Source organism: Sus scrofa, chromosome 16 (genome assembly GCF_054392235.1).
Source record: "Sus scrofa isolate SSC_HxYL_T2T_F1_AM1 chromosome 16, Sscrofa_HxYL_maternal_Yorkshire_Landrace_v2.0, whole genome shotgun sequence".
NCBI lineage: Eukaryota > Metazoa > Chordata > Mammalia > Artiodactyla > Suidae > Sus > Sus scrofa.
In genome coordinates, this window is record NC_139398.1 from 53081376 (window position 1) to 53094382 (window position 13007).

At 38.3% G+C, this 13007-nt stretch overlaps 1 protein-coding gene across 16 annotated transcripts in view; it reads left to right on the forward strand.

Moving 5' to 3' along the window:
* The window catches only part of IPO11 (importin 11), an 820387-nt gene that overhangs the window by 15954 nt on the left and 791426 nt on the right, over window positions 1–13007 (forward strand). For all 16 annotated transcript variants that reach the window (XR_014831432.1, XR_014831435.1, XR_014831431.1 and 13 more), the window contains exon 2: window positions 8146–8289. Coding sequence is in view for 4 of the 16 variants with exons in the window: in XM_085002403.1 (XP_084858529.1) it covers window positions 8152–8289 (138 nt within the window). In the remaining 12 variants the exon portion in view is untranslated. The remainder of the gene's footprint in view (window positions 1–8145; window positions 8290–13007) is intronic.

Here is a 13007-nt window from a genome sequence, read left to right on the forward strand (position 1 = left end):
TGATGGACATTTGGGTTGTTTCCATGTCTTGGCTATTGTGAATAGTGCTGCATTGAACATAGGGGTGCATGTATCTTTTTGAATGAATGTTTTGTCTGGGTATATGCCCAGGAGTGGGATTGCTGGATCATATGGTAGTTCTGTATTTAGTTTTCTGAGGAACCTCCATACTGTTTTACATAGTGGTTATACCAATTACATTCCCACCAACAGTATTAAGTTTCCCTTTTCTCTAACTCCTCTCCAGCATTTGTTATTTGTTGGCTTGTTAATGATGGCCATTCTGACTGGTGTGAGGGATTACTTTATTGTAGTTTTGATTCATATTTCTTTAATAATTAGTGGCGTTGAGCATTTTTTCATATGCCTTTTGGCCATTTGTATGTCTTCTTTGAAGAAATGTCTATTTAGATCTTCTGCCCATTTTTTGATTGTGTTGTTTTTTTTTTTTTATTGTTGTTGTTGTTGAATTGTATGAGCTGTTTGTATATTTTAGAGATTAAGCCCTTGTTGGTTGCATTGTTTGCAAAGATTTTCTCCCATTCCGTTGGTTGTCTTTTCTTTCTCTCTTTTTTTTTTTTTTATTAATGGTTTCCTTTGCTGTGCAAAAGCTTTTGTTAATTAGGTCCCATTGGTTTATTTTTGTTTTTATTGTCATTATTCTAGGAGGTGGATCAAACAGGATGTTTCTGTGATTTATGTCAAAGAGCAGTCTGCCTGTGTTTTCCTCTAGGAGTTTTAGAGTATCCGGCCTTACATTTACCTCTTTAATCACTTCTTTTAAATTTGTTGAGGCTTGTTTTGTGGCCTAGCATATGGTCTTTCCTGGAGAATATTTCATGTATGCTTGAGTAGAATGGTTGCTTGCATTCTACTGTTGTTGAGTGGAATGTCTGTTTGGTGTAGTTTGTGTATAATGTTGTTCAAGACATATTTCCTTGTTGGTCTTCTTCCTAGATTCTCTATGCATTATTGAAAGTGAAGTATTGAAATCTCCATCTGTTATTGTTCCCTGGTTGAGCTGGCTGCGGTGGGCATGATGGAGGCTCACTCTTCTTTGCCTGATTTGCCTGGGGTAGAGCTTCTGTCTCACAAGTGGTGCCCAGGTGGAAGGAGAGTGTCCCAGACCTTTCAGCTGTGCCTATCTAGAATAGAGCTGCAAAATATATATCTGAGGTAGATGAGAAATCCTGACTGCCTGCCTCTCTTGTGGAGAATCTGTGGCTCTACGTGATGAGCTGGAGTGAACTCTATCTTCTTGGTTACTTCTACCTGGAGTATAGTTTCTGTCACACTGGGGCAGGAGTGAGTTTGTGGGTCAAATGCCACAGATTTTTCCTATTTTTACCAAGATTTAGTAGTAGGTCTTACATAAATGTTACTCCATTTGCTGTATGTCCAAATTATTGATTTTTATAACTTTTATCAGTTATGGTTTTTTCACTGAGGCTCTCTGGTGCTCTTCATGCCACCATTTGAGACAGTCTCTCTCTTTCTTTTAAACTGTAAATTGGATCTAGAGTCATGATTAGATTATGGCTGATCATTTTGGTATGTCAGAGATGAGGTTACATACTTCTTTTGGCATCACATCAGGAGGCTCCTAGGCTCAAGTTGTATAGCTGTTGGTGATCCTGAATTCGTGTTCTTGGTTGAGCTGGTGACTGACAGATCCTTTCACTTTAAAGCTTTATTTATTTCTTGATTACATTTAGCAAGTAATCTGTGGAGTGATACTTAGACACAGTGGGAATAATCTGTTCCTAAGCATCTGTTCTTTCACTTAATGGTTTTAGCATCCTTTGCTGATCCGTGCCTGAATAAATTATTTCACTGAGGGAACCTTTTTTGATTTTTTTTTTTTTTTTTTTTTTTTGGTCTTTTTAGAGCCATACCTGCGGCATATGGAAGTTCCCAGGCTAGGGTTCTAATTGGAGCCTTAGCTGCTGGCTTATGCCACAGCCCCAGCACCACTAGAACCAAGCTGCATCTGCGACCTATGCCACAACTTGGGGAAGCTCCTGATCCTTTACCCAGCAAGGCTATGGGTTGAACCTACATCCTCGTGGATACTGGTCAGGTTCTTAACTTTCTGAGCCACAATGGGAACTCCACCTTTTTGATTTGGAAATTCTTTTTTCTTCAGTTTTTATTGTAATCTTACATCTTCTTTTTCTAAGTCAGTTAACTTACTCACTATACTAAGTGGGACGGGGTTATTGTTTGTGTGGAATGTCCTATGACTGAGGACAAACACAGATAATGTAGTAGTCTAAAAAAAATTACCATGACTGGAATTAAAGTTGAGGTAGGCCTTACTAGTCTGTCTGTTGGTGGCAGACAGAGGTACTATGATTTCCAACTGTAGGCACATCTGTATTATCTTTAGATTTTGAATTTTTCCGGAGTTAGGAAAGTATAGAATTAAGACTAACCTTCTGTCCAGTTACAAGGTAGTTATAGGCTCTTGGACACATATTGCTAGATTGTTTAGATTTAAATAGACTCAGAAACAACACTAAGTCCAGTAATGAATAAATTTTGGACTAACTGAATTGTGAAATAGTGAAAGGGCAAAATGTCTGCCTAAATTGTAATTTTCATCTTCTTCTTTCCTATTGTTGTTCTTAGAAAAAAAGAATATGCTTTTAGATTTCGGTAATTCTCTCTATAGTGTAGTTGAGAGCTAGTAAAATACTCATAAGCAGTATTTCCTCTTGCTCATTATTTTGAAGCTGTACAAATTAATGAAAATCAAAGTAGCCTCAGTGTATACAATATTAGTTAGGAAACCTAGGCAGATTTCATAGTGCTGTTTGCATGGTTGTCTCTAGGCATTGTTGATTGATTGGAACACAGAAAGGCAAAGGATACATTCTTTTGTCTTTTTTTTTTTTTTTTTTAGGGCTGCACTCGCAGCATATGGAGGTTCCCAGGCTAGGGGTCCAATCAGAGCTGTAGCCATCGGCCTACACCACAGCCACAGCAACGCAGGATCCGCGCCACGTCTGCGACCTACACCACAGCTCACGGCAACGCCGGATCCTTAACCCACTGAGCAAGGCCAGGGATCGAACCCGCAACCTCATGGTTCCTAGTCGGATTCGTTAACCACTGCACCACGACGGGAACTCCTCTTTCCTCTTTTTATCAGTTTCAGGTCTCCAGTTTTTTTTCAAAGACTGGTTGTATGCCTGCTTCACTACTATTTGCAAGTAACAGTAGCAGCTCTGTTATATTTCTGCATGATATTGAATATCAAGAAAGATATTGAAGTTTAGTTTTCCAAACTGACTACTGGTCATCAGTAGTCATCTTTTATCCCAATTGAATTTATTTCCAGTTACATTTGAACAACTCAGTACATTTCTCTCTTTGTTCTTCCTTGCCATTGTTATCCTTTTAAGAGAATTTCACAGTTGAGTACTCTATGAATATTTCCATGAATACATAGAGAAATGCAGTCCTTTCAGATTTCTTCACCCGAGGCATATGGAAGTTCCCAGGCTAGGGGTCAAATGGGAGCTGCAGCTGCCAACCTACGCCACAGCCATGCCGGAGCTGAGCTGCATCTGTGACCTAAACCACAGCTGATTGCAACTCTGGATCCTTAACCCACTGAGCAAGGCCAGGGATCGAACCCCTCATCTTCATGGGTACTTGTTAGGTTCTTAACCTGCTAAGCCATGATGGGAACTCTCCTTTCAGATTTCTGATGGATTCAGGCATCTTTTTCTCCAGGAACCTATTATGGGAGAGCATGGTGTGTTTCAAGGATTTGGGAGTAGGGTGATGTGGTGAGGCCATTTTATATAATAGTAGAAAGAGCTGGGATTCCACCTTGTTCTTAGGCCTTACTCTGCCATGTACTAGTTTTCTACAGCGACCTAGACAACTGTCTTGATAAATTTTAAGTTCTTTGTCTATAAAATAGTGATATTAGTCCACATGCCAGATTTACTTTTTATAGGTTTTTTTATGGGATCTTAAAAATATTTAATATGTTTTAGTAAGTAATGTGGTATTTATAATAATCCATTATGGGTCTATCATTCCTGAATTGTTATTTTTGATGGTGCATTTAATTTGCAGTTTAGGAACTGATTGCTGTTTAAAGCTTCCCTTATAAGTTAATCAGTACTTGGAAATATTTCCAATGGAGGTTCAGAATGATGGTTTGTTTCTCAGACCAAAAAGACTTTTTACCCATTATATAAACCACTCATAATATTGTTTCTATGGGGGAAATATACTCTGGGTTCCAGCTGGTGTTCTGGAAACTTATTTTTCATAGTTTGTTTTAGTAAGAATAATTCTCTCTACCTCCCACCTCATATCCCCCATATCTTGGGTAGAGAAAAGGCCCTTTCTGATTCTTACCTAACAACTATTGCAGTGCTTTGCACAAAATTGGTTCTCCAAAAATATACCCACTGAGCTCTCCCTCCCAGACTGCATGGGCTTCTTGGGGGCAAGGATCAAAGTTAAGAGGAAGAGAGGACAGGACATGGGCTTCTGGGAAGGACCTGGATGGAGCAGTGTGCTGGAGGGAGGTCAGGATGGGGAACTCTGTCTAGCATTTCTGTTAGAACATGTGAATGGTGAGGGTAAGTGGGGCATAAAGATGAGAGTACATAGACTTTAGGGTTGCTTTGTTGTGAAAATCCAGAGTAGTATGAAGGTGTGCATGTATGTGAGTGCTCTGCCCAGTCTTTGCTCCAGGTAAAAATTGCTCTGGGAGTTGGCAGTAGTCAGTGATTTTATTTTTCAAGTAGTAGTCCCAAAACAGAGACATAGCTTTTTTCTTTCTTTTTGGGAGGGGTAGGGTTGGGGTCAGGATGAATTCTGGTAGAGCCTTTATTATTATACTCATTCTTCCAATCTTCCAGTGGCTTTTTTGGGGTGCATATATAGAAGTTCAGACTCTTTATTTTATTTTATTTTTAATTTTTTGCTTTTTAGGGCCACACCCATGGCATATGGAGATTCCCAGGTTAGGGGTCCAACTGGAGCTACCGCTGCCAGCCTACGCCACAGCTGCAGCCATGCAGGATCCAAGCCGCATCTGCAACCTACACCACAGCTCATGGCAATGCCAGATCCTTTACCCACTGAGCAAGGCCAGGGATCGAACCCGGCACCTTGTGGTTCCTAGTCAGATTCATTTCTGCTGCACCACAACGGGAACTCCCATTTTATTTTTATTTTTAATTTTTTTTCTGAGCCTGTGGCATATGGACGTTTCTGGGCCAGATATTGAACCCATGCCACAGCAGTGACAATGCCGAATCCTTAATCCGCTGAGCCACCAGAGAACTCCTGAAAGTTCAGACTCTTTATTTTCACCTACAGGGTTGTCTCATGATCTGTTCCTGCTTACAGGAACAGATGATCTTTCCTCATCTTGTATTACTTTGCCCTTTGCTTATTAACTGCCAATCATACTGGCTTTCTTAATTTATTTATAATAATAAGGCCTTGTTTTCAGTTGTTTTCCCTATTCAGAGCTCTGCTTTCAAATCTTTGCGTGGCTTGATCTCTTTTGTCCTTTTCATGTCTCTTGTAAATGTCACTGGAGCAGCCTTATCTGAATACCTAATCTGAAGTAGCACATTCAATTTCAGTTGGTCTTACTTTCTTCATATCACTACCTCTTTTCTCTCTCTCTCTCTTTTTAAAAAAAGATCTGTTGGGAGTTCCCACAGTGGTGCAGTGGGTTGAGAATCCGACTGCAGCGGATCAGGTTGCTGCAGAATCTCGGGTTCAATCTCTATCTAGCCTGTTTTGCTGCAACTGTGGCTCCATCCTTGGCCCTGGCCTGGGAACTTCCATATGCTGCAGGTGTGGCCATTAAAAAAACAATGAGCTCTTCATTTATGTAAATCAACTATAATGGAAAAAATAAAAACAAAAACAAACCAAAAAAAAAAAAACAGGTCTGTCTTGTTCTACAAGAATGAAAAATGTGTAAAGTCAGGGACACCATTTTGTTCACTGCTATATTTGTAGCACAAGCAGTGCCTGGTACACAGCAGGCTTTCAGCAATTTTATTGAATAAATCAGTTTATTAGCTGTTGTATGGTTCAGTGTGAAGTGCTTTGTTGTTCAAAATTGATCACTTTCCTAATTCAGCAAATAAATATTAAGTATATATATCTTTTGGACCCCTGGGACTACATCCTTAGATATCTGTTCTGTCGCTTAAGGAAGTCAGTATTAGTTACTGATAAAGAATTGTGGCTTTGGTGTTCAAGTCTAGTGGGGATAATAGTATGTACTGCATAGAATTATTATTAAGAACAAATAAATGAATAAAGCACTTACTATTATGTGTGTCATGTATTACTGTATGCTCAGATGTTAGCTTTTTTTTTTTTAACTTTTTATTTTTATTTTAGCTTGTTGCCCTTACATTGCTTAGGGGAGCATTAGTGAATTCCTGCCCTTTGTACCTTAGACAGTTCCATTGTGAAAACTGCAAATCAGTGCTGGTGTGCCTTCTTTTATAGGATTGTATAATTGAAACTACTGTGCATTTTGTCATCCACTGCGTTAGCAATAGAGCTGGACTTTCAGATGTACCTCAGTTGTATTTATTTATTTATTTATTGGTCTTTTTGCCTTTTCTAGGGCTGCTCCGAAGGCATATGGAGGTTCCCAGGCTAGGGGTCCAATCAGAGCTGTAGCCGCTGGCCTACACCAGAGCCACAGCAACTTGGGATCCGAGCTGCATCTTCGACCTACACCACAGCTCACAGCTCACAGCAACGCCAGATCGTTAACCTACTGAGCAAGGCCAGGGATCGAACCCGCAACCTCATGGTTCCTAGTTGAATTTGTTAACCACTGGGACACAATGGGAACTGCGTACCTCAGTTTTATTTTATTTATTTATTTATTTTTTGTCTTTTTGCTATTTCTTGGGCCGCTCCCGCGGCATATGGAGGTTCCCAGGCTAGGGGTCCAATCGGAGCTGTAGCCACAGGCCTACACCAGAGCCACAGCAACCTGGGATCCGAACCGTGTCTGCAACCTACACCACAGCTCACGGCAGCGCCAGATCGTTAACCCACTGAGCAAGGGCAGGGACCGAACCCGCAACCTCATGGTTCCCAGTCGGATTCGTTACCCACTGCGCCACGACGGGAACTCCATCAGTTTTAGATTTCTAAAATTGTGCTTCATGTAAACCAGCTATAATGGAAAAAATAAAAATCATTGTAAAATAAAAATAAATAAAATTGTGCTTCTAAAATTTTGGCAATTGTTAATATTTTCCTAGAGAAGTTACTAAAGCAGAGATGTTTGCCCACTGCCTCCTCCGTTCAGCCCCTATTTTCATTTATAGGTTTGGAGAGAGGATTGAGAATTTGCATTTCTGTGAGGTGATACTGCTGTTGCCAGTCCTTGGACCACACTTTGGGGTTTTTCTAAAGTCGTGCTAATACTGTAGTCATTAGTTGCATGTAGCTATTGAGTACTTGGTATATGGTTAAAAAAAAAAAAAAGATTTGTAAAATATACACAGAATTTTGAAGATTTAATATAAAAAATGGTAAAATATCTCAGTGTTTTCAAAATGTTGACTACCTATTGAGAGGATGATGTTTTGGATATGTGTTAAATATAATATAGAATGATGATGATATGAGGTACTTAGCAGTCAGAACATTCCTTTTTCAGTTTTCTTCCCTGGTCTTTATAGCTTTTATAATGCTTATCTTTAAAAAAAAAAAAAAAAAAACAAAAACCCAAAACACCCTAAGACAAAAGGCATTGATTAGAGCCTTGGGCAGGCAGTGGTATTTAACCAGAATTAAGTAAATTTGAAGAAAAAGAGTTATGTAACTGTTTTTTGTTTACCATTTTTTTCCAATTTACTGTCTTCTGTATATGGAACAATAAATGATAATTTCCTTTAGAAATAAATTGATTTAATCAAAAGTGATTTGAATTAGGAAAAGTTTTAAATAAGAGTGCAGGTGGTGCATAAAAAAGGTAGAACTCCAGCAGAAACATGAAAGAGTAGGTAAATGATTAAAATATAGGAGTAATTTGGAACATTGAAGTTTTTTCTGCATTTATGTTACTGTGAATTTTTAAAGTATAACGTACATTCAAGTATGTTGACTTATCATTGCCAGGTTTCCATGGATCTCAATAGTGCCAGTACTGTTGTCCTTCAGGTCTTAACACAGGCCACCAGTCAGGATACTGCTGTGTTAAAACCAGCCGAGGAACAGTTGAAACAGTGGGAAACACAGCCAGGTTTCTATTCAGTGTTGCTGGTAAGTTTTTTTTTTTTTTTAATAATTTACTGTAGTTTTTATTTACTTGTGTATTTATTTAATCATTTATTTTTTATGGCTGCACCTGTGGCATATGTAAGTTCCACACCCAAGCTGCACCAACGGGTGGGGGATGGAACCCACACCTCCTCTTGACCCAAGCCACCACAATCGGATCCTTACCCCAATGCTCACAGCAGGGACTCCAATTTATTATCATTTTTAATATAATGAGATACTGTTGCTTTTGGCTTTTAAAGGCTGCACCTGCACTTATGGAAGTTCCTGGGTTAGGGGTCAAATCATACTACAGTTGCAGGCCTATGCCACAGCCATAGCAATACCAGATCCGAGTTGGATTTGCAGCTTACGCTACAGCTTGTGGCAACCCTGGATCCTTAACCCATTGAGCAAGGCCAGGGATTGAACCTGCATCCTCATGGATACTAGTTGAGTTCTTAACCCAGTGAGCCACAGCAGGAACTCTGCGATACTATTATTTTAACTGTTCTAAAAACATACTTGTATTGGCGGTTTACTTTGCTGAAACTGGTGTAAATGTGTGGCTACCATTGCTCCTGCCACATACTCATTCAGGGCATGGCTCTGAGAATGTTTAAGAAATAATTGTTTATAGTTGAGTAAATAACCCAGCAGGGTCCTGATGTTATCTGCTCAGAAGGTGACACTGTGCAGATAATCTATTTTAGCATGTTAATGCTGACCTAAAGACTGTAGATAGTACACTTTCATGTTTTGTCTTCATCCTTATTTTGCCCCAATTAATTTATATTGTCAAGAGCTTTTCAGGTCTCCCTGCTGCAGCAGCAGGGTAGGTCTACCTTGTTCAGTTTATGTCACTTTCGAACATCTCTTTCTTTTCCCTATCTAAAAGTTATTTTCTTAGCAATCTGATCTTTTCCAGGGTGTTGTGAGAAATAGTGTAATGGTGAACAATATGTGCTTTAACTAAATGTTTCTGGGAGTTTAAAGCTTTTGGCTAATTAATCAAAATTGTTTTATTAATGCTGGAATGGAAGGATGTCTTTTTGTGTTGCAGGCTTTTCTTATTCTTTTCTTCTGAAAATTTGACAACTCTAATTAGTGTTTGATTTAGTTTCTGGCCATGTAATGTGGTGACTGCTTGGATCAAGAACTGATTCAGTATTTGACTGGGCCAAAAATTCCTAGGAGAATTGTTTACTCTATCAAGTATAATGGAAGACTATAGCATTACGTACATATTTTGACTTCATGACTAAAAAGTTTGAGTTGTTACATTTAAGAAGATACTAGTCATGCATGTAAGGGAAATTAAATATCTGGTGTCATACTTGATATTCTGAGTATAACCTGAGAGTTGGCTGTTATGCACAGACACATAAAGATGAAAAAAGATTGATTTCTAAAGATAATAAATGAAGTATCTTATTCTTTTTTTTTTTTTTTTTTTGTCTTTTGTTTTTTTAGGGCCACACCCATGGCACATGGAGGTTCCCAGGCTAGGGGTCTAATGAGGGCTGTAGCTGCAGGCCTGCGCCACAGCCACAGCAATGCTGCGTCTGCGGCCTGTATCTTATTTTTTTTTAAATTACATCTGTAGTTGTATAATGATCGTCACAATCCAGTTTCACAGGATTTCTATCCCATAACCCAAGCACATCCCCCCAGCCCCCCCAAACTGTTTTCAAAGTCTGTGAGTCAGCATCTGTTCTGCAAAGAAATTCATTGTGTCCTTTTTTTCAGATTCCACATGTCAGTGAAAACATTTGATGTTGGTGTCTCATTGTATGGCTGACTTTACTTAGCATAATAATTTCTAGGTCTATCCATGTTGCTAAAAATGCTGATATTTTGTTCGTTTTAATGGCAGAGTCATATTCCATTGTGTATATGTACCACATCTTCTGGATCCACTCCTCTGTTGATGGACATTTAGGTTGTTTCCATGTCTTGGCTATTGCAAAGAGTGCTGCAGTGAATATTGGAGTACATGTGTCTTTTCGAGTCATGTTTTTCTCTGGATAGATGCCCAGGAGTGGGATTGCTGGATCAAATGGTAGTTCTGTTGTTAGTTTTCTGAGGACTCTCCATACTGTTTTCCACAGTGGTTGCACCCACTTACAATCCCACCAACAGTGTACCAGGGTTACTTTCTCTCCACACCCTCTCCAGCACTTATTGTTTGTAGATTTTTGGATGATGGCCATTCTGGCTGGTGTAAGGTGGTACCTCATAGTGGTTTTGATTTGCATTTCTCTTATAATGAGTGATGTTGAACATCTTTTCATGTGTTTTTTGGCCATCTGTATGTCTTCTTTGGAGAACTGTCTGTTTAGATCTTCTGCCCGTTTTTGGATGGGGTTGTTTGTTTTTTTGGTATGGAGCTACAGAAGGTGTTTATAAATTTTGGAGATTAATCCCTTGTCTGTTGATTCATTTGCAAAGATTTTCTCCCATTCTGTGGGTTGTCTTTTTGTGTTGTTTAGGTTTCCTTTGCTGTGCAGAAACTTTTAAGTTTGATTAGGTCCCATTTGCTTATTTTTGTTTTTACTGTCATTACTCTAAGAGGTGGATCTGAGAAGATGTTGCTGTCGTTTATGTTGGAGAGTGTTTGGCCTGTGTTTTTAGTGTCTGGTCTTATATCTAGGTCTTTAATCCATTTGGAGTTTCTTTTTGTGTATGGTGTTAGGGAATGTTCTAATTTCATTCTTTTCCATGTGGCTGTCCAGTTTTCCCAGCACCACTCATTGAACAAGCTGTCCTTTCTCCATTGTATATTCTTGGCTCCTTTGTTATAGATTTTTTTGGCTGTAGGTGCATGGGTTGAATTCTGGGCTTTCTATCCTGTTCCACTGATCTGTATTTCTGTCTTTGTGCCATTACCACGTGGTTTTGATGACTGTTGCTTTGCAGTGTAGTCTGAAGTCTGGGAGCCTGATTCCTCCAGCTCCATTTTTCTTTTTCAGGATGTCTTTGGCTATTCTGGGTCTTTTGTGCTTCTGAACAATCTTTAAAATACATTGTTCAAGTTCTGTGAAAAATGTCCTTGGTAATTTGATAGGGATTGCATTCAATCTGTAGATTGCTTTAGGTAGTATAGTCATTTTGATAATATTAACTCTTCTAAACCAAGAGCATGGTATGTGTCTGTAACTTATTCTTATAGATAATCCCAGCATCTCGTTTGTGAATTTGGGGCATAGGATAAATATTTAGAAAATTTCTGATTATCTTTAATTTTTATGTGCTTATTTAAATGAGTGTGCTCTGTAATTAGCCTCATTTTTTTCAGGACAAAATATGAAACACTTCTAGAATTTATTTTAGTTACTACTTGACCTTGAAAAAAACCAGTAGGTATGCTTTATACTTTTCAATATTATGTATGAATTATTAGTATTAAGTGCTTAGATCTTTTCATTTTTATTTTTGCTAGGTATACTTTTCTTCTTAGAAGAATATTAAACTTTCTTTGAGGTGGAATAGATTATACTTATAATAGATTTTAAAACTGCTGAATTTAAGTTATTTTTTCCTTTTTTCCTGTTTTCACTGTCTTGTCACATTTGCTTTATTTAAGCCTTAGCTGTCCTGTTTAGTCTGGAGATTCCTAAATTTGTATACCTGTTCTTAGGCTTGTCTTCAGTCTTGTTATTCAGTATGCTTGTGAATATTTTTACTTGGATTGACACCTGCCGTTTGACTTTTCTTGGTTCCTAAGTGTAGCTGAGATCCACCAACTTCCACAATATTCCCATATTACTTCCATTTATTTACTCATTATTCACTCATCTACTGGGCAAGTAGATATTTATGAAGTTTCTGCTTTGCTGGATTCTGTGCTAGACTGCACTCGTAAGACAGAACTCAATCTAATGTGGAAGGTAGACATGTAAAGTGTTAAAAATCGAATGCAATTAATGTAGTGAGAGAACCTATACTTTGTTTTGCAAAGGAGACCCAAAAGAAGGATGCGACTCAGTTGTCAGGGATCTTAAGAAATAAATGGGCATACACCACTGTCTTTGTTAACTTTTGTGGGTATGTACATGATTTTTAAAAAGTAGAATTATAGTATACATATTTATTTTTAATACTTAACATATAAATATTTTTTATAGTAAAGAACATACTTCCACATCATTATTTTTGGTTTGAGATTTTCCCATATAAATTTGTGTTTAAAAGGTAAACTCTAGGGATTTGAGTTGTTTTTGGTCTGAGGTATAGTACAAATTTTAGTCAGTTAACATATTCCTACAGTCCCTATTTGTCCTATATACCTGCTATTCTAGAAACATTTTTAATTCTCAGTGTTCATGACTTAAATTACAGTGTAAATATTAGTTTTACTATTCGTATTTCTGTATATATTTAAAATGATCGTTTATAAATGTTTGGTAACAGTTTTAATAAATGTTTAAATAAATTTTAAAATAAATTTTAGGTTTGTTTGTTTTTATTATTTTTAGGGCTGTACCTGTGGCATATGGAAGTTTCCAGGCTAGGGGTCACATTGAAGCTGTGGCTGCCAGGCTACACCACAGCCACAGCAATGCCAGGTCCAAGCCATGTCTATGGCCTACATCACAGCTCACGGCAACGCTGGATCCTTAACCCACTAAGTGGGGCCAGAGATCAAACCTGCATCCTCATGGGTGCTAGTTAGGTTCAGTACTGCTGAGCCACAATGGGAACTCCTTAAAGTAAATTTT